Source organism: Notamacropus eugenii, chromosome 1, assembly GCF_028372415.1.
Source record: "Notamacropus eugenii isolate mMacEug1 chromosome 1, mMacEug1.pri_v2, whole genome shotgun sequence".
Classification (NCBI taxonomy): domain Eukaryota; kingdom Metazoa; phylum Chordata; class Mammalia; order Diprotodontia; family Macropodidae; genus Notamacropus; species Notamacropus eugenii.
Window position 1 is genome coordinate 707661811 of NC_092872.1, and position 21985 is coordinate 707683795.

At 38.3% G+C, this 21985-nt stretch overlaps 1 protein-coding gene across 1 annotated transcript in view; it reads right to left on the reverse strand.

The window, feature by feature from the left end:
* Positions 1 to 21985, reverse strand: part of FANCA (FA complementation group A) — a 98001-nt gene that overhangs the window by 23347 nt on the left and 52669 nt on the right. Inside the window, exons 22-30 of the mRNA XM_072636383.1 lie at positions 21130 to 21237; positions 19678 to 19811; positions 19182 to 19252; positions 17422 to 17521; positions 15575 to 15762; positions 12384 to 12480; positions 6933 to 7109; positions 4205 to 4278; positions 1663 to 1791 (exon numbers count right to left, since the gene is read on the reverse strand). Of these exons, the coding sequence (XP_072492484.1) occupies positions 1663 to 1791; positions 4205 to 4278; positions 6933 to 7109; positions 12384 to 12480; positions 15575 to 15762; positions 17422 to 17521; positions 19182 to 19252; positions 19678 to 19811; positions 21130 to 21237 (1078 nt within the window). The remainder of the gene's footprint in view (positions 1 to 1662; positions 1792 to 4204; positions 4279 to 6932; positions 7110 to 12383; positions 12481 to 15574; positions 15763 to 17421; positions 17522 to 19181; positions 19253 to 19677; positions 19812 to 21129; positions 21238 to 21985) is intronic.

Below are 21985 nucleotides of genomic sequence, written 5' to 3' on the forward strand. Positions count from 1 at the left end.
AAGATAGAGCAACAAAGACAACTTTGTTCAACAGCTCTGTAATTATAAATATTGAGTAAGGCATAAAAAACAGAGAGACCTACACTTGCCAGGTGTCTGTCTTCATCACAAAGAATGTCTCACACAGTCTCCAAATGGAAGAGGGGTCTCAAATGGACGTTTCAGTTTGCAGGTGATATTGTGCTCTCTCACTCAGCACTAAAATATCTTAAATGAAGTCCATAATCATCTAACCATCTTGACTAACTATTCACATAGGAAAAACCAAGTACGTCAAGAACGCCTGCTGTTAGTGACACATCTATGACATGTGATTGACAATCTACAGGGCTGGTCCATCACTATACATAGCCTGGTAAAACAATGTACAAAGATAATGAATTGAGCCCAAAATTAAAGAGAAAACCACACTGGAATGCATTTTGGGAAATTATACAGTATTTTCCCCAAACTTTTCCCTAACCGATGTTGTTCTGGTGATGCTATATCATTTCAAAGCATGGACTACTACAGTCTTTGTAGGGTTAAGTTGCAAATGTCACCCAAGTGGAAATGGAGACATGTAAAGGGCTCATGAAGAAACAGCACAAAAGCTATCATTAGAGAAATGTCCAACTGGAAATGTCTGTCTAGGACAGCTAGGTGGCACAGTGAGTAGACACTAGGGCCTGGAGTCACAAAAGCCTGAGTTCAAATCCTGACTCAGATGCTTACTAGTGTGTGACCCCGTGCAAGTCACTTAAACCTATTTGCCCCAGTTTCTTCACCTATAAAATGAACTGAAGAAGGAAATGGCACACCACCCCAATCTCTGCCAAACAACAAAAGAAGTCAAGTGGGGTCATGAAGAGTTATACCCAACTGAAAATGATTAAATAAATAACTAGAATAGGAGGTGGGAGAAAGAGGAAAAACTGATGGCCAGCTTGTGTGGTCTACTGGTAGCTACACCATGTGAAGAAATCTAGAGGAAAGTCTTCAGCACATCAGCTGGTACCCTATGGATGGTTTATACAAGGCCACAGACAAAAGTCACAGAAAGAAAGAATGTGATGTGATATATACCCTCTTCCAAGTGGGGGATAGGAGTAGTCACATCAGTGATCCATCAAACTATTGAATGGAAAAGTTAATAGTGCCAGTAATTTAAGTTACCACCTAAGTCCTTTCAGCAAATACATATGGCACATTCACATATGCTAAGTAGTACCAAAATAAAACAGATAATGACAAAGTCCTGACCTTTAGAAATAACCTTAAAGAAATTAAAGGGTAAAGTCAATAGCTAATACTTTATTTTGCTTGTATTCTGTTGATGAATCTATCCATTTTCTTTGACTAGCAATAATATAGCTTCAGTTCTAGCAATGTTACAATTCAGAGCGAAATAAAAATATCCCTCTAGAACAATGGTTCTTAATCTGGGATCCATGGACTCCTTGAGGAACTGGTGGATAGTATTCCAAGGGGTTGTGACCTCAGATGGGAAAACAAGTTACATTCTTATTTGAAGAGAATTATAATTAATTTATTTTGTAGTCAAATGTATTTTGTTTTATGAATTTAAAAATATTATTCTGAGAAGAGGTTCAAAGGCTTCCCCAGACAAAGACTAAGAACCCTTCTCTACTATAAGTGCTTCCTCCCAAATTATTAAAGTACCTCAGGCTGAAATCCACCAATGTCTCAATAAGAACTGCACATGCTTTTTCCAAATCTCCATCACAGCCTCCAGCCACAGAAGATTCTGGAAGGTACTGATGATACAAAGCCCAATGATGAAAATATTTCCTGAAACATCAAAATACAAAAATTAGTTTCTTTTCACGGCCTAAAGTAATATACTAGACCATAAAGCCTTGATCCTGGCAAGTATGAAAAAAAATATTTCAGCTGGGACCCTGATGGACACAACAGTTAAATTACTTATAGGGACGATAAGAAATCATTCATCTGTCCATTTCTATCATTGGTTCTATTCGGGAGAACTCAAGTATAGCACAGAATCATCTTGTACTTCGACTAGTCAAGGCTCCACTTAAAAAAAAGTTTCTTTTTAGAGATAAAGAACTTCTTGAGCTGTGAGCTCTCCCACCCAGCGTGCCCTCGCCTCCCACCTGCCTCCAGGGGCGACTTCACCTCCTCTCTCTCTCAAGGGTTTAAACCTGCTGCTTCAAAGTTCACCATGGATGATGACATCGCTGCTCTCGTTGACGATGGCTCTGGCATGTGCAAAGCTGGCTTTGTAGGAGACGATGCCCCTTGGACCATCTTCCCCTCCATTGTTGGGTACCCCAGACATCAGGATGTGATGGTGGGTATGGGCCAGAAAGACAGCTACATGGGGGATGAGGCCCAGAGCAAGAGAGGTATTCTGACCCTGAAGTAACTCACTGAACATGGCATTGTCACCAACTGGGATGACATGGAGAAGATCTAGCATCATACTTTCTACAATGAGCTCCGTGTGGCCCCTGAAGAGCACCCTGTGCTGCTCACAGAAGCCCCTCTGAAGCCCAAAGCCAACAGAGAAAAGATGACTCAGATTATGCTTGAGACCTTCAACACCCCAGCCACGTACATTGCCATCCAGGCTGTGCTGTTCCTGTATGCCTCTGGTCATACACTGGTATTGTGATGGACTCCAGTGATGGTGTGACCCACTCTGTGCCCATCTATGAAGGTTATGCCTTTCCCCATGCCATCATCCGTCTGGATCTGGCTGGTCATTATCTTATGGACTACTTCATGAAGATCCTGACTGAGAGAGGGTACAGTTTCACTACCACAGCTGAGAGGGAAATTGTGTGTGACATCAAGAAGCTGTGTTATGTCGCCTTAGACTTTGAGCAGGAGATAGCTACTGCTGCATCTAGCTCCTCTCTGGAAAAGAGCTATGAGCTTCCTGATGGTCAGGTTATCACCATGGGCAACAAGAGGTTCCAGTGCCCAGAAGCTCTCTTCCAGCCATCTTTCTTAGGTATGGAATCCTGTGGAATCCATGAAACTACCTTCAACTTAATCATGAAGTGTGATGTTGACATCCGAAAGGATTTATATGCCAATACTGTGTTGTCTGGTGGTACTACCACGTACCCAGGCATTGCCAACAGGATACAGAAAGAGATTACAGCCCTAGCTCCCAGCACAATGAAAATCAAGATCATTGCCCCACCTGAGAGCAAATACTCTGTCTGGATTGGAGGCTCCACCCTGGCATCTCTTTCCACCTTCCAGCCGATGTGGATCAGCATATAGGAGTATGATGAATCTGGGCCCTCCATTGTCCACTGCAAATGCTTCTAAATGGACTGTGTGTGTTTTTTTTATTTTTTATTTTTGCTAAAAGGATGTGACATGACAATTGCCAAAAAAAGAGATGACATTGGCATGGCTTTATTTGTTTTGTTTTTTTTGTTTTGTTTTTTTTGGCGCTTGACTCAGGATTTAAAAACTGGAATGGTGAAGGTGATGAGCAGTCTAAGTATGTTGGAGGCAAACATCCCCAAAGTTCTACAGCGTGTCTTCAGGACTCTAATTGTACATTTGTGTTTTTTTAAATAGTCATTCCAAATATTGTATAATGCATTGTTACAGAGTCATGAGCCTCCATGAGGGTTGTACTCTGCTAGAGCAAAGGAGCTCAATGGAGTTCAAAGGAGCTAAGTAACAAATCCAGATGGGGAGGGGGAGAGGAGGGAAGGTACTAGTATTGCTTTACATGTAAATTAATGTAATCCTTTAAAAAAAGTTTTTGTATCTTCCACCTTAATACTTGTTCCTTTTTTTTTAATTGTCAGCCATATTGAATGGCCCCCTAAATTCCCTCCTTGCCCTCAACATAGATGTGAATGAAGACTTTATAGTTTCCTTGAGAGTTTTATGAGATTGGTGCCAATACTTGGGGGAGGGAAGGGGCTTTACCTGTACACTGACTTAAGACCAGCTCAAATAAAAGTGCACACATTAAAGAAAAAAAAAGAATTTCTTTATAGTACATCTCTTCTCAATATTGGACCAAAATATCTTTTAATGAAAACAAAAATTAGAATTAGAGAATTTAATTAAAGGAATAATCAAAGAATTTCCCACAATATGGGTATCCAAGAGGAATCTGACCATATTACAAGTTAGAAACCTGCAAATGAATTTTTATAATGTCACAGCCTTTAACTCTATATCCCTAGGACTATGATACATTTACCTTTCTGTGTCTGAAAGAATATCACTGTCAGGTTTGACTTCCATCTCAAATAGCAGCCAATCTCTGTAAGTTAACTGAGAGAAAAAACAAGTTTAATTTAAAAGGGCAGAACAATGAAGAGTACTGCTAAAAGCATTTTGCATTTTCTATCATTTCTACTCCTTCATTAGTAATCTCACTGCCTTTCCAATATGTTCCTGTCTCCCCATCTTCAGATAACGCTCACTGACTAGATACATTTGTGCTGTCATCCTTTATCTCTCCCTCATTTCATGGATAAATTCCTCGAGAAAGTACCGTTGTTTTTTTCCTTTCAATCTCTTCTTAACTCTGCAATCTGGCTTTGGACCTTATCGTTCCATGAAACTGCTATCTCCAAAGATACTGGTGATCTCTTAGTTGCCTAATATAAATGGTCTTTCTCAACCCTCATCTTCTCTTTGATATTCTCATTATTTTGGTTTTTCATGACACTGCTCTCCTGCTTCTCCTCCTACTTGTCTGAATAGTTTTCCCTCAGTCAACTCTGCTAGATATTTACCCAGGACATAGTCTTGAGGGACAACCAAGGCATCCTTCAAGGCTATGCCTTACAAAGTTCTATCCTTCTATACTATTTCTCTTGTGAACTCATCCGTTCCCACATAATCAACAATCATTTCTATGCAGATGATTCTCGGATTTACTTATCTAGCCCTAACCTTTCTCCTGATCTCTAGTCTCACATTTTCAATGGCCAATTGGACATTTCAAGCTAAATATTCAATGAACATCTTAAACTCAATATGTCCGGCATATGTTATCTTTAAAATCATTGCCTCTTTCAAACTTCCCTACTACTGCCAAGGGCACCACCATCTTTCTAGTCACTTAGACCCTCAACCCAATTGTCATCCTCAACCACTCATTCTCTCTTACTCCACTTATATCCAATTTATTGCCAACTCCTGCCAATTGTATCTTTGAGGGACCTTTCATAGTCTCAGTGCTCCCTTCTCTCCTCTAACACTGACACTACCCTAGTGTAGGCCCTTATCACTTCATGTACGGACTACTGGAACAGCTCTGCTTCAAGTCTCTCCATTCTCCTACCAAATCTACTCAACTTGCAAAGTGATCTTCCTTCTTAGGCTACCTGGTAGGTTCCTCCTCCCAGGGGTTTTCCAGACTGGTGCTCAATTTACCGTGGACACCTATTAGACATCTCAAACTGGATAGCTCATGGACATCTTAAACTCAGCATCCAAAACAGAAATAAATATCTTTCCCTCAAACCTCCATATTACTGCTCAAAATTCCAGAGCCTATGTGGTCCATCATCCTAAGTCTTCCTTATTAATAGCAGGGTTTATAGGGAAGTGTCAACACACCTGGCCAATTCTACGCATTTTCTCCAGTTGTCCTCCATGCCTGGAATGATGTCTTCTTACCATTACCTCCTGGCTTCAAGCCTCAGCTACTATCTCTGGGATTTTAGTCATTCCCAGACCCCCTCAATCTGAGATTACCTCAAATTTATCTTTATGTCTATATATCTAGTATGTACATTTTATTTGCATGTTGTTGCCTACATTATGAGTTCATTGAGGGAAGGGACTATTTTTGGCTTTCTTTTAATCTCCTGTGCTTTTCAGAATGCCTAGCACATGGCAGGCATTTAACGAACGCTTTTTAATTTGTCTTTAGTCCTTTCATCTTACTGATAAGATCTATGGCCCCCATGTTATGATAAGATTCTACCTAAAATAATCTATAGCAGACTAGGAAGAGTTCATCCAGTGGTAGAAAAAGAAATCAATCATAACCATCTTTTACAAGAATAATGTCTATTCTTTTGTTTTTGTTGTTCGGTTGTGTGAGTCTTTGTGACCCTGTGGACCATGGAAGGCCAGGCCTTTTCACCCTCCACAATCTCTTAAAGTCTGTCCAAAATCATGTTCATTGCTTCCATGACACTATCTATCCATATCATCCTCCATGGTCCTCTTTTCCTTTTGCCTTCAATCTTTTCCAGCATCAGGGTCTTTTCTAATGAATCTCCTCTGCTCATTATGTGGTCAATGTATTTAAGCTTCAGCTTCACTATTTGACTATGAAGTGAATAGCCTGAATAAATTTAAGTATTGACTGATTTGATTTCTTTCTTGTCCAAGGGACTCTCAAAAGTCTTCTCCAGTACCACAATTCAAAAGTGTCAGTTCTACAGGCTCAGCTTTCCTTGTAGTCCTGCTCTCACAACCATACATACTCTCTCCACAACATTTACCAACATCTACCAAGCCCAATCAAAACTCATACATTCCTTATTATTCCTTATGTTAACCTTCTCATGGAGGACTTTTAAAAAGGCAAAATTTATTGATATCTCTTAAGTAGACCAACTGTTTCATTTCCTTCAGATCCCTTGGTACATGCCAATTTGTATGGGTGAAGTAAAATGTGGATGGTCAAAAAAACAAACAAAAAAGAGATACCGGGAAACCTCTTTCAAATTATTGGACCTTGGAGACAGAACTAATACTCACTTCATGGATTCCATCAGTTTATTCTTTTAATCAATACATTGATGACATTATTGACAGAAACTCAAATACATGCAATATACTTCTAATAGGGTTCTACCAAACTAACATATCCTTGTGTTTAGAAAACTTGAGAATCTGAACAGGAAACACATGTAAATTAACATTTAGTTTGAGAGAACAAAAGGTACAGTTATAAAGCTTACTTGAAATTGTCTTTCCTTCAAAAGTTCTTGGAATTTCCTTTGCTTCCACAAACAGAGGGCGGCTTTCTTCCAATCTACAAAGGGAGAAGAAACGTTCCTCCAAGGGAGATCCACTACATCTTCTTGACAAGTAGTTCCTCGAGCTTCCAAGTATGCTCGAAGCACAACAAATTGCACCTGAAATAAATATAAAAAAGTTTTAGAATTCAGAATTTGAATTATAAAACAGTTTGATGGTCCTATGGCTCTACTCTAATTCCTCTATTTTCTTCTAATTTTCCTCTAATTTCCGAGACCAAAACATCTTCCCTGACCACCACTCCCCAATGTGTACTGTCTCCCCCGTTAAAATAAGTTCCTTGAGGACAAGAACTTTTCTTCAGTTTTTGTATGCTCAGTGCTTAGCAAATACCAGCACATAATAAGCACTTAATAAATGCTTTTTCATTACTTCATTTGGCTTTTAAATACTAACTTGGATCGTAAGATAAGCAAATTCAGAGAAATCAGATCAGTTCTTTCAAAGGTAGATAAGTGGACTGAACAGAAGAATTTTACTTTCTAATCATCCATTCACCAATGATTCAATTTGTGGCTCTGGACAAAAGATTCAATTGAGATAATCCACATTAATCTCACAACTATCAAATATAGCTTGTTTTTAAACCTCCTGAAAAGCCATATAAAATACTGTCAGATGAAAAAAATATGCTTTTTTTGTTAAAAAGGGAAATAAGCATCATGTACCCCAGCACCTCTACTTGATATAGTTGGTCTCTACCAACCAAGAACATACAAAAAGACATCTGTAATAAAGATGTAGAAGTGATCAGGCTTTGCTGAACATTTGCTGTTTCTTAACAAGTTAATAAAGAGTTATTCTGTGCCAAGCAAACATTGAGGGATACATTTTGCAAAGGGCTCATATTCTGATTCTTGCCTTTCAGTTCCTTTGGCATTCCATCAAAATAGAGTACTTGACACTAAAATGCTAAAACCTAGGAACACCCTATGAAAAGTAGGAAATACAGGAATCAGAAATGTACTGTGAACAATAAGGTAAGACATTTTGTAAAATGAATCATTTAATCATTAATTTAATTTAATTTATATCATACTTTCAAAGCTATTTAATGTAATTTTTGTTTGTTTTTTAAGACTTCCAGCAGCTCTAAGTTTACATGCCCTTTTGCTGAATAAGTCTCAAATAAACCCTTAAATGCACTAGGAGAACTCACTGTTGAAAGTGGCACTTAAATCTTTTCTTTAATAGTCATTTAATATTCATTTTCCAAAATATATTTTATGATTTATTTTATTTTTAAGTCTTTTCTTTTTAAATTTTGAGTTCCAAATTCTCTCCCTACCTTCCATATCCTCCCCTACATACTAAAAAGGTAAGCAATATATCAATTTTACATGTGAAATCATACATTTCCCTTATCAGCAAGGTTTCCAAAAAAAAAAAAAAAAAGCAAGAAAAATAAAGTAAAAAATTTTACTTCATATTGCACTCAGAATTCATCAATTTTCTCTCTGGATGTGGACAGCATTTTTTCAACATGAGTCCTGTTTTTCACAATAGATCATCATTATATCATTGCTGTTACTGTGCACAATTATCTCCCAGTTCTCACTTCATTAGCATCATTTCATAGATTGGTATTGACACTTTTTTAAATCCACCCCCTCATCTTTTCCCACAGTACTAAATAGTACTCCCCCACAATCATAGGCCACAACTTGTTCAGCCAGGCCCCGTTTGATGAGTATCCTCTTCCCAATTCGTTGCCACCACCACAAGAGCCGATATAAATATTTTTTGTACATGTAGGTCCTTCTCCTTTTTCTTCAATATCTGTAGGATACAGATCTCATAGTGGTATTGCTGGATCAAAGGCTACTCACAGTTTTACAGTCCTTTAGGCCTAGTTCCATACTACTCTCCAGAACTAGTCCATTAGTTCTGAAGATTAGTTCTAGACCAGTTCAACTATTCTACCAACATTTTATTAGTGTACCTACTTTTCCCTCATCCCCTCCAGCATTTGTCATTTCTGATAAGTGTGAAGTGAATGGGTTCCTCAGAGTTGTTTTAATTTGCCTTTCTCTAATCCAATGATTTAGAGTACCTTTTCATATGACTAAAGATAACTTTGATTTCTTCCTCTGAAAACTGCTAGTTTAAATACTTTGACCATTTATCAATTGGAGAATGACTTATTTTTTATAAATTTTACTCAGTTCTATATTCAATATATATTTGAGAAATGAGACCTTTATCAGAGAACTTTATTGTAAAAAATTCTGGTATTACTTCATGTCTATAGTGCTTTTTAGCAAATATAGTTTGCCCATGCTTTAATTAGGTCTGTTTTTGCTTTTGCTTTATCTGAGGTCATAATTGTTGCTTCTGCCTTTTTTCAGTTCAGCTGATGAATATTAGATTCTGTTCCAGCTCTTTGTTTTAATTCTGTGTGTGCTTTTCTGTCTCAAGTGTGTCTCTTGTAAAAATTGTTTCTAATTCATTCTACTATCTGCTTCCATTTTATGTGTGAACTCATGCCATTCACATTCACAGTTATGATTACTGTTTTCCTTCCATAGCATTTTCTTTTGTTTCTTCTCTATCTTTTCATCCTGTCCCTTCTCAAAAGTCTGTCTTGCTTCTAACCACTGCTTCCCTTAAACTGTCTTCCCTTTTATCATTACCTCCTTAGCCCCTCTTAGCCCTTTCTCCTACTATTTCCCTATTGGGTAAGTTACATTTTTATATCCAACTGAGTGTGTGTGTGTGTGTGTGTGTGTGTGTGTGTGTGTGTGTGTACGTGTATATTCCTGCCTCTTTGAACCAATTCTGATGACAGTGAGGTTCAAACATTGCCTGACAACCCCTAATCCCCCTCCACTGTAAAAGCTCTTCACTGCTCACCTCTTTTAAGTGAGAAAATTTTCCCTTTTCCACCTCTTCCTTCCCTCTTTTCCCAGTTCATCCCTTTTTCTCAACCCTTCATTTGGGGGGGGTAGGGAGGGGTCAGGTCATTCCAACATGATCAACTCCCATCCATGCCCTCTGTCTATGTAGAAGTCTAAGTGCCCTAAAAGTGACAAAGACTTTAAGAGTTACATATATCATCTTCCCATATAGGAATGCAAAGTTTAACTTTATCGAAACCCTTATGATTATCCTTTTAGGTTTACCTTTTTATGCTTCTCTTGAGCCTTATGTCTGAATACCAAATTTTCTATTTTGCTCTGGTCTTTTCCTCATGAATGCTTGAAAATCCTCTATTTCATTAAATACTTATTTTTTCTCCTTAAGGATTATACTCAAATTTTGCTGAGTTACTCTTGGTTGTAACTCTAGCTTCTTTTGTTTTTGGAATATCATATTCCAAGCCCTCTGCTCTTTTAACATGAAAGCCACTAAATCTTGTGTGATTATGACTGTGGCTCCATAATATTTGAATTGTTTCTTTCTGGATGCTTGAAGTACTTTCCTTTTTATCTTGGAGATTTAGAATTTGGCTATAATATTCCTGGGAATTTTTATTTTGGGATGTCTTTCAGGGGTTGATTGGTTGACTCTTTCAGTTCCTATTCTACCCTCTAGTTCTAGAAGAGCAGGGCAATTTTCCTTGAAAATTTCTTGAAATATGACTTCTAGTCTCTTTCTCTGATCACAGGTTTCAAGAATAACTCTTAAATTATCTCTCACTGGTCTATTATCTAAATCAGTTGTTTTTCTGATGAGATTAGTTAACATTTTCTTCCATTTTTTTCATTCTTTTTTATTGTTTCTTGATGTCTCATGGAGTCACTAGTTTCCACTTTCCCAATTCTAATTTTAAAAATTGTTTCTTCAATGAGATTTTTATACCGCTTTTTTCATTTGGCTACTTCTGTTTTTTAAGGAGTTCTTTCCTTTAGTGAATTTTTGTACCTCCTTTTCCATTTACCTATTCCACATTTTTAAGGAGTTCTTTTCTTCTTTTCTCTTTTACCATTAGGTCAATTCTGGTTTTTAAGGTTTTATTTTCTTCAGGATTTTTTTGTGCCTCTTTTACCAATCTATTAATCCTCTTTTCATAATTTTCCTGCATCATTCTCTCTTCTTTTCCCAATTTTTCCTCTACCATTCTTTTTTGGGGGGCTTATTGTCTGAGGCCTCCTGACTCCAAAGCCAGTGCTCTATCCACTGTACCACCTAGCTGCCCCTCTTCTACTCTTTTCATCTCATTCTTTGACTCTTCCAGGAATTTTTGTTGGGCTTGGGTCCAATTAACATTTTTCTTTTAGGCTTCGTTTGTAGCTATTTTCATATTCTGACTTTGTCTTGATCTTATCTGCAACCATCGTGGATTTCACAGTCAAATTCTTCTTTTTTCGTCTGCTCATTTTTCTAGCCTATTTCTTGACTTTGAACTTCATATTAAAGTTGAGCTCTGCTCACATAGAGATGGAAAAGCTTCAGGCTTTTACATGCTGCTGTTTTCACAGGTAATTCTGGGAATTTGCAGATTTTTAGTATTTCCAAGGTAGTGTGGTGCAGATAGAGGGTATGGTCCTTGCTCTCCTGGTCTGTGTTCCTTACCCAGAAAGGCCCCCTAGTCCCCTGCAGCCACAAGCACTAGTGCTTCTCTTTGTCTTGAAACTAAGACCAATGCCTTGTTCTCTTGTGACCAGTCCCCAGTGATCCTCTCCTCCCTGGAATGTTGACCCACAACTGCAAATGGGTGACAGAGCTGTCAATCAGTGCCAGCAAAGAGTTCCCTGCAATCTCTTCCTGACCAGTCATCTGACCCTTTTATCCTCTCTGAGAGCTCCTAAAGCTACTGCTGCTGTGGCTACTGTTGCTGCAGTGTGTGTAGGCTCCAGATAGGCCTCCACCCTAGTATCACAAACTTCTGCCGACCTCTTAAGTCTTCTTAGGCTGGAATAATGTCTCACCCTGACCTTTTATTGGTTCTACAAATCCAAAATTTGGTTTGAGGTGTTATTTTTAAATTGTTTGGAGGGTAATGGTGGGAGAGTTCAGCTGGATTGCTTCTAATCCACTATCATGGTTCCACTCCCCCTCACTAAATCTTAAATCTTTTTTGTAAAGGTAACAATCCTTTTCTGATGATAATTATTCACTAATATAAGTGTCACTGTTTTCCTTAAAGTGGTACCCATGAAGAGTGTAACATCATCTGTCATTTATATACAGTTAGAAAAGATGGAAAATACCGCACTGAATACCTAACACTGCTTCCTTTGTGTCTGCCTGGGCAGACAGCTGCAACAGCTTTGATGAGAAAACTCTGATAAATAATGTAACAGAGTGTCACACATTAAGTAAAAAAGCTAAAGTCAACAAGGGACCTTTGCCTCCTGGCTGGAAAGACCCACTAGAGTTGAGTAGTTAGAGAACAATGTTAAATAAAATAGGAAGAAAAACACATCTACCTTTTTAATGAGGCCTGCAGGTAAACAGTTACACAAAACATCATGTGAATGGGAGGAAAATTTGCACAAAGTATAAGAAATTGCTGCGACACAAAACCTAAAATGGAAAAACAGAAAAGCTATTATAGTACTTTATATAAAAATAAAGGCTCTCTTGTAACTATTAGGCAGCAAAGTAAATTGATTAACTTGATCTCAAGCAGGTCAGTTCTATTAAGATAATACAAGCTATAAACTAGGTTTTATAAAGAACAAAAAAAAGATAATCGATATTGGCAGCCAATCTATCCTGTCCAGAGTTTGTACATAGCTATTTGCACATTGCCTCCCTCACTAGAATGTAAGCTTCTTGAGGACAGGGACCATCTTTTACCTTTCTTTCTATCTCTAGCACTTCATAAATGTTTGTTGGGCGTTGAGTCCAGGAGATTTGTATTCAAATCCTACCTCAGATGCAAGGTATATGACCCTGAGCAAACCAACTAACCTCTATTAGTCTCAGTTTCCTCATCTGCAAAATGGGGATAATGATACCACCCACCTCACAGGGCTTTTTTTGTGAGGATCAAATGAGGTCACAGGCTTATTGCAAACTTAAAGTTCTATATAAAAGCTATTCTTATTATTGCTGTTGTTATTCTGATGTTGCCATGCCTTATTTTGTAGGGTATGATCCGAGGGAAGGAGACCCAGAATACCAGAGTCAGTGCCCTTTACAGAACTTACCATCACAATCATCAGACATAGGTTGAAGTGTCTGAGCTTGGTACTACTCAAAGTTTGTTTTACAGGCTGATAATGTCTTAAAGACGTATAAGTAAACAGAAAACACACTCTGTATTTGGATCCAGTGCAAGAGTGGAGTGCATTCTTATGGATGCTTATATTTACATGGAATTGGACAAGGAAACACTTTTTTATGTTTTCACTCACACACAACCTCTACAATCTACGCGGTGGGGGGGAGGGTCAGGATAAAGGGCTTTCTCACAGTCCTTGGAGCTCCAATGCATCCATTACTCCTTGTTCCCATTTCCCCCACAGCACAAGAAAGCAAGCCTATTTGCACAGTCCCTCTCACTAAATTGATGAAATAACAATTTGGACTACTGAGGTCCAAGAGAAGGTGACAAGGGCTGAAAACAGATCAGAAACACCAGATGGAAAAGGTTACCTAAGCAACAAGATAGAATCATGATAAATGTCATTATTGTCATCTCCTCCACACATAAAGATCTTTTAACATGTAGAATGACACTGTAATTCTTTACTATTTGATAGACATCCCACTATTTCTGCACAAATGGACCAATAACAATGAAGATTAATTTATACCAATGTTGAGAGGATTGCTTAAGCACTTTTGTAAATTAAAACATGCTTCAGAAATCACTGAAAAATATATAAAAAAAACTAACTAGAAAAAAGGTACCTAAGAAACTTAGTTTTAGTTGTTATTGGCAAATAGTACTAGACAGTAGAGCCCCTTTCCAGAAGTACAATACAGAATCAGGAAGAAATGATTTGGTTGACATGTGGATGATTTCATACGTGCACAAAGGGACATTAATTTTAAAAAGGGGTCACTGCCCATCAATCAGGAAATAAATTTTGAAACCTGAAAGTGATGGAATATTACTGCAATGTAATAAAAGAATATGAAGAACAATACAGCAAAATATGGGGAAACATGCGCAGATGTAAATTGAAGTGAGTAAAACTAGGAAAATAGTCTATATCACAACGCAAATGAAAAGTACAACAAGAAAATCAAACTGAAATTTCTCTAGTTGGAACAATCAAATTGGCTGTGAAAAAGAGAGGAGAAAACATCTGTCTTCCTTTGCTGGAAAGGTGAGCCGAGCAGAATGCCACTTCAGTGACATGTGGATGAGTCTACTTTCCCTCCCCCCACTTTTATCCTGCTTCCTCCTTTTTCTCCTCCTCTATTACTTCTTCTCCTCTCAAGATTCCAATGTGAGCCTCCAGAGAAGGCATCTATCAAATAAAGGAACAAGCTCCTTTCATTCAGCTTTCCAACATGTAGCTCCAATAAAACAAAACTAGGGTATGGGGTAGAGGGAGAAAGTAAAAGGACTAGGCTGGGAGGTAAATCTAAAGAAGGGGTTAGTAGCCTCTTTAGCTTTAAGGATCTCAAGCAAGGTCAGACAATGACTACTGGGGTGTGACAGGACTAATATCTACCAGGAACTTGCCTCTGCCCCCAGCTCCATGCAGGCATTAGTTTTCCCTGAAAGGCAAATCTGTCCCAGGACCTGACTGACCCCTGCCCAATGCAGCTTCTAATCACCTAAGGGCACACAAAATCCCACCTACATGGAATTAGGGGCCCCTCCAATTTGGTAGTTATCAGAAGACCACAGGAGTTACCAGTCTCTAGAAGACAAATGTCACTGTATCCTTGAGCACATTATTTCTATGTTAGGGCTAAGTAAACCTCCTTTTGTTAACTGTTCAATGACAAAAGGAGTGCCTCCTTTTGTCCCCAAATCAAACCCAAATAAAAAGGGTGCTGGTTTCAGGCCTGCCTCCAACATGACACTACTAGTAGGCCAAAGACCTCAAGGCAAAGAAGAAACAAAAAATGGAGCAGGAGAAGGGGAAAAGGAAGAAGAGGAAGAAAGTAACATATGGTTGGGAATGGACAGAGTGTGATCTACAACTACTTTAGATACCACTTGGTGGCGACAGTGCTAACGGTTTCCTAGTCTAACTTTGGAGCACCTTACAAATGTATGAACAGGTGGTTAATTTCAAGGTTGTATAAACAGATCTCCTAAAACTTTTGAGATTGGTTTAAAACCAAGAATTGCAGTTATTTTTTTGGCTAAATAACAACGTTAGGAAATACAGGAGAGAGATTCATCTTAAGTGCAATAAACTTTACCAATTCTATGAACTAGGCAAGTAAATGATTTAGGCACCAAGGTGGTCTGGAGTCAGTAAAGTCCAAGTTGAATCTAGCCTCACATGACACTCACATGACCCCTACACATCTCTCAGCCTTAGTTTCCTCCTCTGTAAAATGGAGATAAAGAGCATTTACTTCACAGGGATGTTGTTGTGAGGATCAAAGGAGTTAGACATATAAAGAGCTTTAGAAACCTTAAAATGCTATAAAAATGCTAGATATTAGCTATTATGATGCAGGAAGGAAGGAAGGAACTTACCTTATACAAATGGAAAAGGATTTCCGAGTTCTACATGCCAGAAGTTCCTCCCAGAATGCTGTGATCGAGTGAGTCTTTGCATGGGCAGAAGTTCCAAGAACCAATTCTGGAACAAAGGACTTTGACTCATTTAGATGAACTGCCAGAGCAGCTAGGCCTAAAACATGAGCGTCAGTCAGGCATTCACCCTAAAACAAAACAGAAAAATCATAAAAAGGAGAGGAATGTGGCATTTATCCCAAAGCAACCCCATCTGGACTCAATGAGCCACAGAAAATTGTCCTGGAGGCTGGAGGATGTTGATGTTTCTAATGCTTCAAAAGGATTAACGACCAAAACAAACAAAAAAAAGAAATCTGCCACTTTCAATCACTTTCTCTGAACTGGAGAGTTGACATACTGCAGCCATTTCAGGGAAATGTCAACACTACAAATAAACGAACAACCCTGGTTGTAATCTGGTGAATGCATGTTGCCAGGGAGACTAATGTTTTCATAAAGTTTCCAGTCTACCTGAAGCCCCAGAACCAGGAGTTTTCCCAGAACAACTAGAGGAGAGGCCATGAGCTCTTTCACTGCCCAATGTGGCCTTTTTTCTCCTGGGTTGTCTTCTCTTTTTCTCTCTTGGTGACCTCAGCAGTTCCCATGGGTTTAATAACCATCTTTCCACAGATGATTCCCAGATCGATCCATCTATTTGTCTATCTATCAATATCTCCAGGCCTAATATCTCCCCTGAATTTCAGTATTACATTATTGTCTATAGGACTTTTCACACTAGATATCTCAGAGACATCACACATTTACAGTGTTCAAAATCAAATTTGTCATCTTTCCCCCTCTCAACCCTGCCCTCTGCCAAAGGCATAACCACTCTGAGAGTCTCTCAGGCTCAGAATTTCATATTCATCCTCCCCTCTCCATTTCCTCTCACCCCATAATATCCAATCAGTTACAAAATCTTGTCAGTTCTATTTCCACATCTCTCTCATCTAACTCCCTCTCTCAACTCATAGAACCACCTTCTAATTCAAGCCCTTATCACCTTTCATCTATTTTTCAAGCACTGCAACGGCCTCTTAATTGGTCTCCTTGTACTCCAACCTACCCACTACATGATTGCTAAACTGATTTTCTCTAAGTGTATGTCCAAACATGTCTTCTCTTCTCAATAAATTCCACTGGCTTTCTATTGCCTCTAGGATAAAATAAAAACTCCCCCATTGAGCTTTGAAAGCCATTTATAACTTGGCCTGAGCCTGTCTTTTCACCCTCATCACTCACAGCTCCTTGATGATAGGAACAGTGGTGCTTTTCTTTGGATTCCCGGCCTAGCAGTGCAGGGTACACAGCAGATGCTTAATAAATGTTTGCTAACTGAGTAAGACACAATCCAAATGGAAGATGAGGGGAAAAAGAAACCTACTATCTCCCCTACCCTCCTTGGATCTAGCTCAGGGAACTGCATTCAGAGCAGATATAATCTTTATATTTTATAGTCCTTAATACAATGATAAAGGTTGTGAACCGCATGAATTTAGTCAGATGTGAATTAATCCTGAGAAGTGGAAAAGAACATTTTTTACGAGGGGAATAAAAACACTTTCTTACTGGGGAGAAAAGTTGAGACAAAGGTAGGTCTTGGTGATGGTGAAGTACCTGATCTTTGTTAGTCAACTCCCATTACAAAAGCACATTCCCTCAGTGAATGACAATTCTCCATCCTCATAGCAAAAAACAGCCAAAACTGTACACCAAATAGTTCAGTGTACAACCCAAGGCATCTGGGGCTCAGTAAGTACTTTGTGGGAGGTGGGGCACTGAGATATTAAGTCAGAAAACCTAACCTGGTGGTGAATAAGTTGGCAGAACCTGGCAAGCAATGCAGGAAGAAGATGCCTATGTCCACAGATCATCTTTACAAACAGTGATGGCCAGGAGCCTTGCCTGCAAAGAGACAAATGTTATAAAAGATCATTTATGTTGATAGCTGTTTCAATTACCTTAACCTCCAGTGTAAAAAGGTGTTGGTAAGATGGCCAAAGGTGATCTCTTATTAACCTAAAACTCTTGGCATTAATATACTTTGCTGAAATGGACCATTTAACATTCAAGCTCAAGAAACGGTATTGAGAAGATTAGAAGGAGATTTCAGCAGGCTTATCTTAGAAAAGATGCCCTACAAAAATCACTGGAAAAAGAGAAAGGACTAAAAAGATGAATGTGGACATGAAGGACTTAAGGAAAGATCTGTTTCAAAATAGCCCTCCTCCTTCTGGCTAAGGCTGTGTTGGCCCAAACCTGTGATTTCACTGGTGTCAGGAATTTCAAAGGAGGAAGCTCCTATCAATGGAGACTGGTAATTGTTATACAACTAAGTCTAAGAGAATGGCCTCCTGTACTGGGGTAAAGTGATGCATTAGTGCAAGGTTACATCACCCTTAGGTGTCAGAGATAGGACTTGAAAACAGGCCTGACTGGGCCTGGCTCCCTACTAGGCTAGACTGCCTCAGAGTGACGTTACCTTGGAGGATTCAACTTCAAAATCATTGTCTAGATATCTGAATAGCATTCAATAACCTACAGAAAGAATAATCGAACTAGCAGCTCAAAGATAGAGCTATCAGCAAGACCTGTCAAAAAATATCCTTAGTCCAGTCCTAAAATGACTCTCGTCATATCATGTGGAGGAAGATCTAATGAAACTTTAGAAATACAAGGATGGATCCCTCTAAATCAGAGATTCACACAATGAATTTAAAAATAAATCCCTGTTCTTAATGCCCTTTAGTTCTTACTGATGGAGACTTACTCACAACTATTCCAACCGCTACTGAGCTGCAGACACAGAAAAGGGTCATAGCCATTTTTGCAATACAGCAGCCTTGCTAGATCTCTGGATCATTCCAACCCCATACCCTAACAGCCTCATCTTTGCTTCAGGAGAGGTTTGTAACCTAAAATCAAGAATGTTCTTTCAGCAATTAACAAGCAAAGTAAAGAGTGATTTAATTTTCTGGAAGACTAAGAGGTCTGAGGGGATGCCTTATAAACTTTGGCACTTGGATAGGGCTCTTTCAGCTACAAAAGCGTTGGGACTCTAAAGAACATAAATATGCTTGAAGACTTTATGGTTCCGCGGCAGTCTCAATGTAACAGGACACTGAACAGAGAACTTTTGAAAATCTGACTGACAGTTTTACTGAAGCTTCCCAAGACAGTACCAAACTGCTATTCAATTATTTGGGAAACATTAATGAGAACTGGAAAACAAAGGATTACGTTCATTATCTTTTAGAATCAATGAACAGAGTGATGGATTTGGAGGCAGGAAAATCTGTGTTCAAATCCTGCTGAAGACACCAGCCATGTGGCCTTCACAAGTCACTTAAGCTAAGCCTCAGTTTCCTCATTTGTAAAATGGGAATAATAACAACTGCCTCACAGAGCTAGGTGAATCCGATGAGATAATGCAGATGTGATAAGCACTGTGTAAACTATGAAGCACTATGTGAATGTCAGCCATTATCCTAACAAAGCCAGTTATCAAGCAGTCAGGCTGCCCATCAAACTGGTTCAAAACTTAAGAGAAAAGCAGCACACTTACTTATCAGGTGGGCTAGATCTAGAAGAAGCCATTAGGTTTTGGCAAAAGGATGTCAGCAAGAGATCAGTGACCTAAGACAAAAACACATTTGCATTCATTTTGGGGAGGGCAGGTTCCATATAGCAGGATAATTTTACACCATAGATAATATGATAATACTTACACCTATACAAAACTTTTGAATGTGACCCTGAATACAAAGTATGCTAGTGGAAGGTACAGGGAAAACAGGTTCCAAGGAAATCTGTTTTCAAATCCCAGGACTACTCTATGTCCAGGAATGGACAAGACACATTCTTACAAATATCCATTAACTGAGTTAAATAGTATTTGCTCCATTCTCCTGAAAAACAAACCTAATATAAAAATCCTTTATCTAGCAAAACATAAATTTAGGAGAAGCCCAATCCACCTAACACCCTTCATAAACACAGAGATGTTCAAATTTCCTTATCCCAGCATCTATTCTCTTTACTCAGAGCTAGTTCATACTCACTTTCTGTTCCTGTTGCCCAAGTTTTAGAGAATGGAAGTTAAGGTGAATCCTAGATGTCTCAGTTCCACTGTCATCACTGTCTCCCAGAAGAACTTTCACTTTCTCAGAGATCACTGCAATCTGAGCAGACAAAGCTGCAAGTGGAAAGAATCTCAAAGACAAGAGGAAAGGGAGAAAGAGTCGGGATTGGGGTGATTATTAGAAGAAAGGTGAAGCAAGAAAAAAAGAATATACTTAGTACTTAAGTCAATTTACTTTTCTAGTTAACATATAATTTTACTTATCTAGAGGTAAGGAAAAGGGGTAGAAAGAGTCAGCAATGTATGACTACAGGGTCTAGTTCAAACTGCTCTCATTCTGTTCCCAGTTAAATATAACACGATGATCACTCCAAGATTATAGCTAGTCTAGAATGGATTATTTTTCCCCTTTTGATATCTGCTTAACCAGTAAAAGATACGAAAACTTATTTCAAACTGCAAAAGGTAGGTTCAGAGTAATGGAAAGAGCTCTGGACTTGCAATCATACTCATAAGACTTTGACCAAATTACTTAATGCCTCTGAACCTCAGTTTCTTCATCTGTAAAATGAGGAAAATAATATCTGCAATACCTATGGAATTGTGAGAAAAGCATTATGTAAAATCTGTAAAGCACTCAAAAAAATGTGAACAATTGTGACCATAATGATACAAGCACAAAAACTACACATATTTAAGCTTGACACTGAGGAGAAGTAGGATAAGTCTGAAGTAAAAATAATAATAACATTTGTATCGTGTTTCAAGGTTAGCAAAGCACATCAGGTGCCACAATATCTCCATTTTACGGATGAGGAAACTGAAGCTGGCAGGATTTGAATTTAGGTCTTCCTAATTTTATCCCCTCTACAAAGTAGCTGCCCCATTCATGAGAGCCTGAAATAATTCATTATATTTTAATGAAATGGCCTAACTGGATGAAACCTGTGGATAAACTCTTTCATTTTTTATCTGAAATAGTAAACCAACCATCCATTCCCCTTAAAGATTTTTAAACCTCAGTCATTGGCTAACTACACATACTGAACAGGTGGCAAATGTCCTATCATTATGAAATTTTGCAAACACTAAGCCCCAGAAGTCTTCTCTAATGGCAAGTTCCAAGTTTCAGGCATTAATGGCAGATCAGATTTTATCACTAAACCATGGGAAAAAAGAATTGAATTATAAGCTTAAAAGAAGGGGAAAGATACTATGCTTAAGAGTAAAAGAACTGGCCCAAAATTTCTGGGGAGAAACTGGAGAATTAAACTAATTTATTCAAAATCATTTATCCCAGATAATTACATAAAAAAAGACATAAAATCATCAATTTCCAGTTTTAGTTGATATAGTCTTCATAGCTGATATAGTCTAAAGTACTTTCATGTGTAAAGACATATTTTAAAGTAACTAATTACCACCATCTCACCATCATAATTGGCAGGCTCGATTATTAAGGCTCTCAGATCTTCTAATTCACTTTTTAACTGCTCCAGTGGTCCTCCAGCAGTACCAGTCTCCATTTTTATTACTTGGTCTATATAAAATTAAACTTGTTACGTATCCTTAATTGTTAATTTACTTTAAATATCTCAAACATCTCTACATCAATAAGGCTCATTTTTCTATATGTGAATCCAGCAGCTTTACAAGGAATTTTACATAGAATTTAATACATATTCTATGGTTAAAATCAAGAACTACTGACTACTATAACCTAAGATACAAAGTGATATAAGAAAAAATATAAAATATAACAATGAAAGGCTTCTGGTCACACAACTGGCAGCACTATAAGGCAAATTCAAATCCAGGACATCCTAACTTCAAGACCAATACTTTATCCACTACACCAAGCAGACTCTTCAAGCAAAGAACAAATTACTTCTTAAGATACGGAGGAGATTCTTGGACTAAAACACCCTCTAAGAGTCCTTCAAAGTTTCAAATTCCATGAAAATTAGCTAGATAATATTAACATCCAAAAAAATAATAATTGCTTTAGCATTTACGGTGTCAATGATCATTTCAAAGCAGATAACTTATCTATCCATCCAACCCAAGTGTCTTTCCTGAGCTCCCATCATAAAACACCTCCTGATTCTTGGACATTTCCATCTGGATATCTTAGAGATATCTTAAACTCATTATCCTTCCCCCAAAACCTATCTCACTTCTTGACTTCCTTATCACTGTCATGGGCACCACCATTTGGCCAGCACCAAGGATGCTGCACCCTTCATATCACTTCTAACATCTGAATTGCTCAACCCCCCTATCCAATC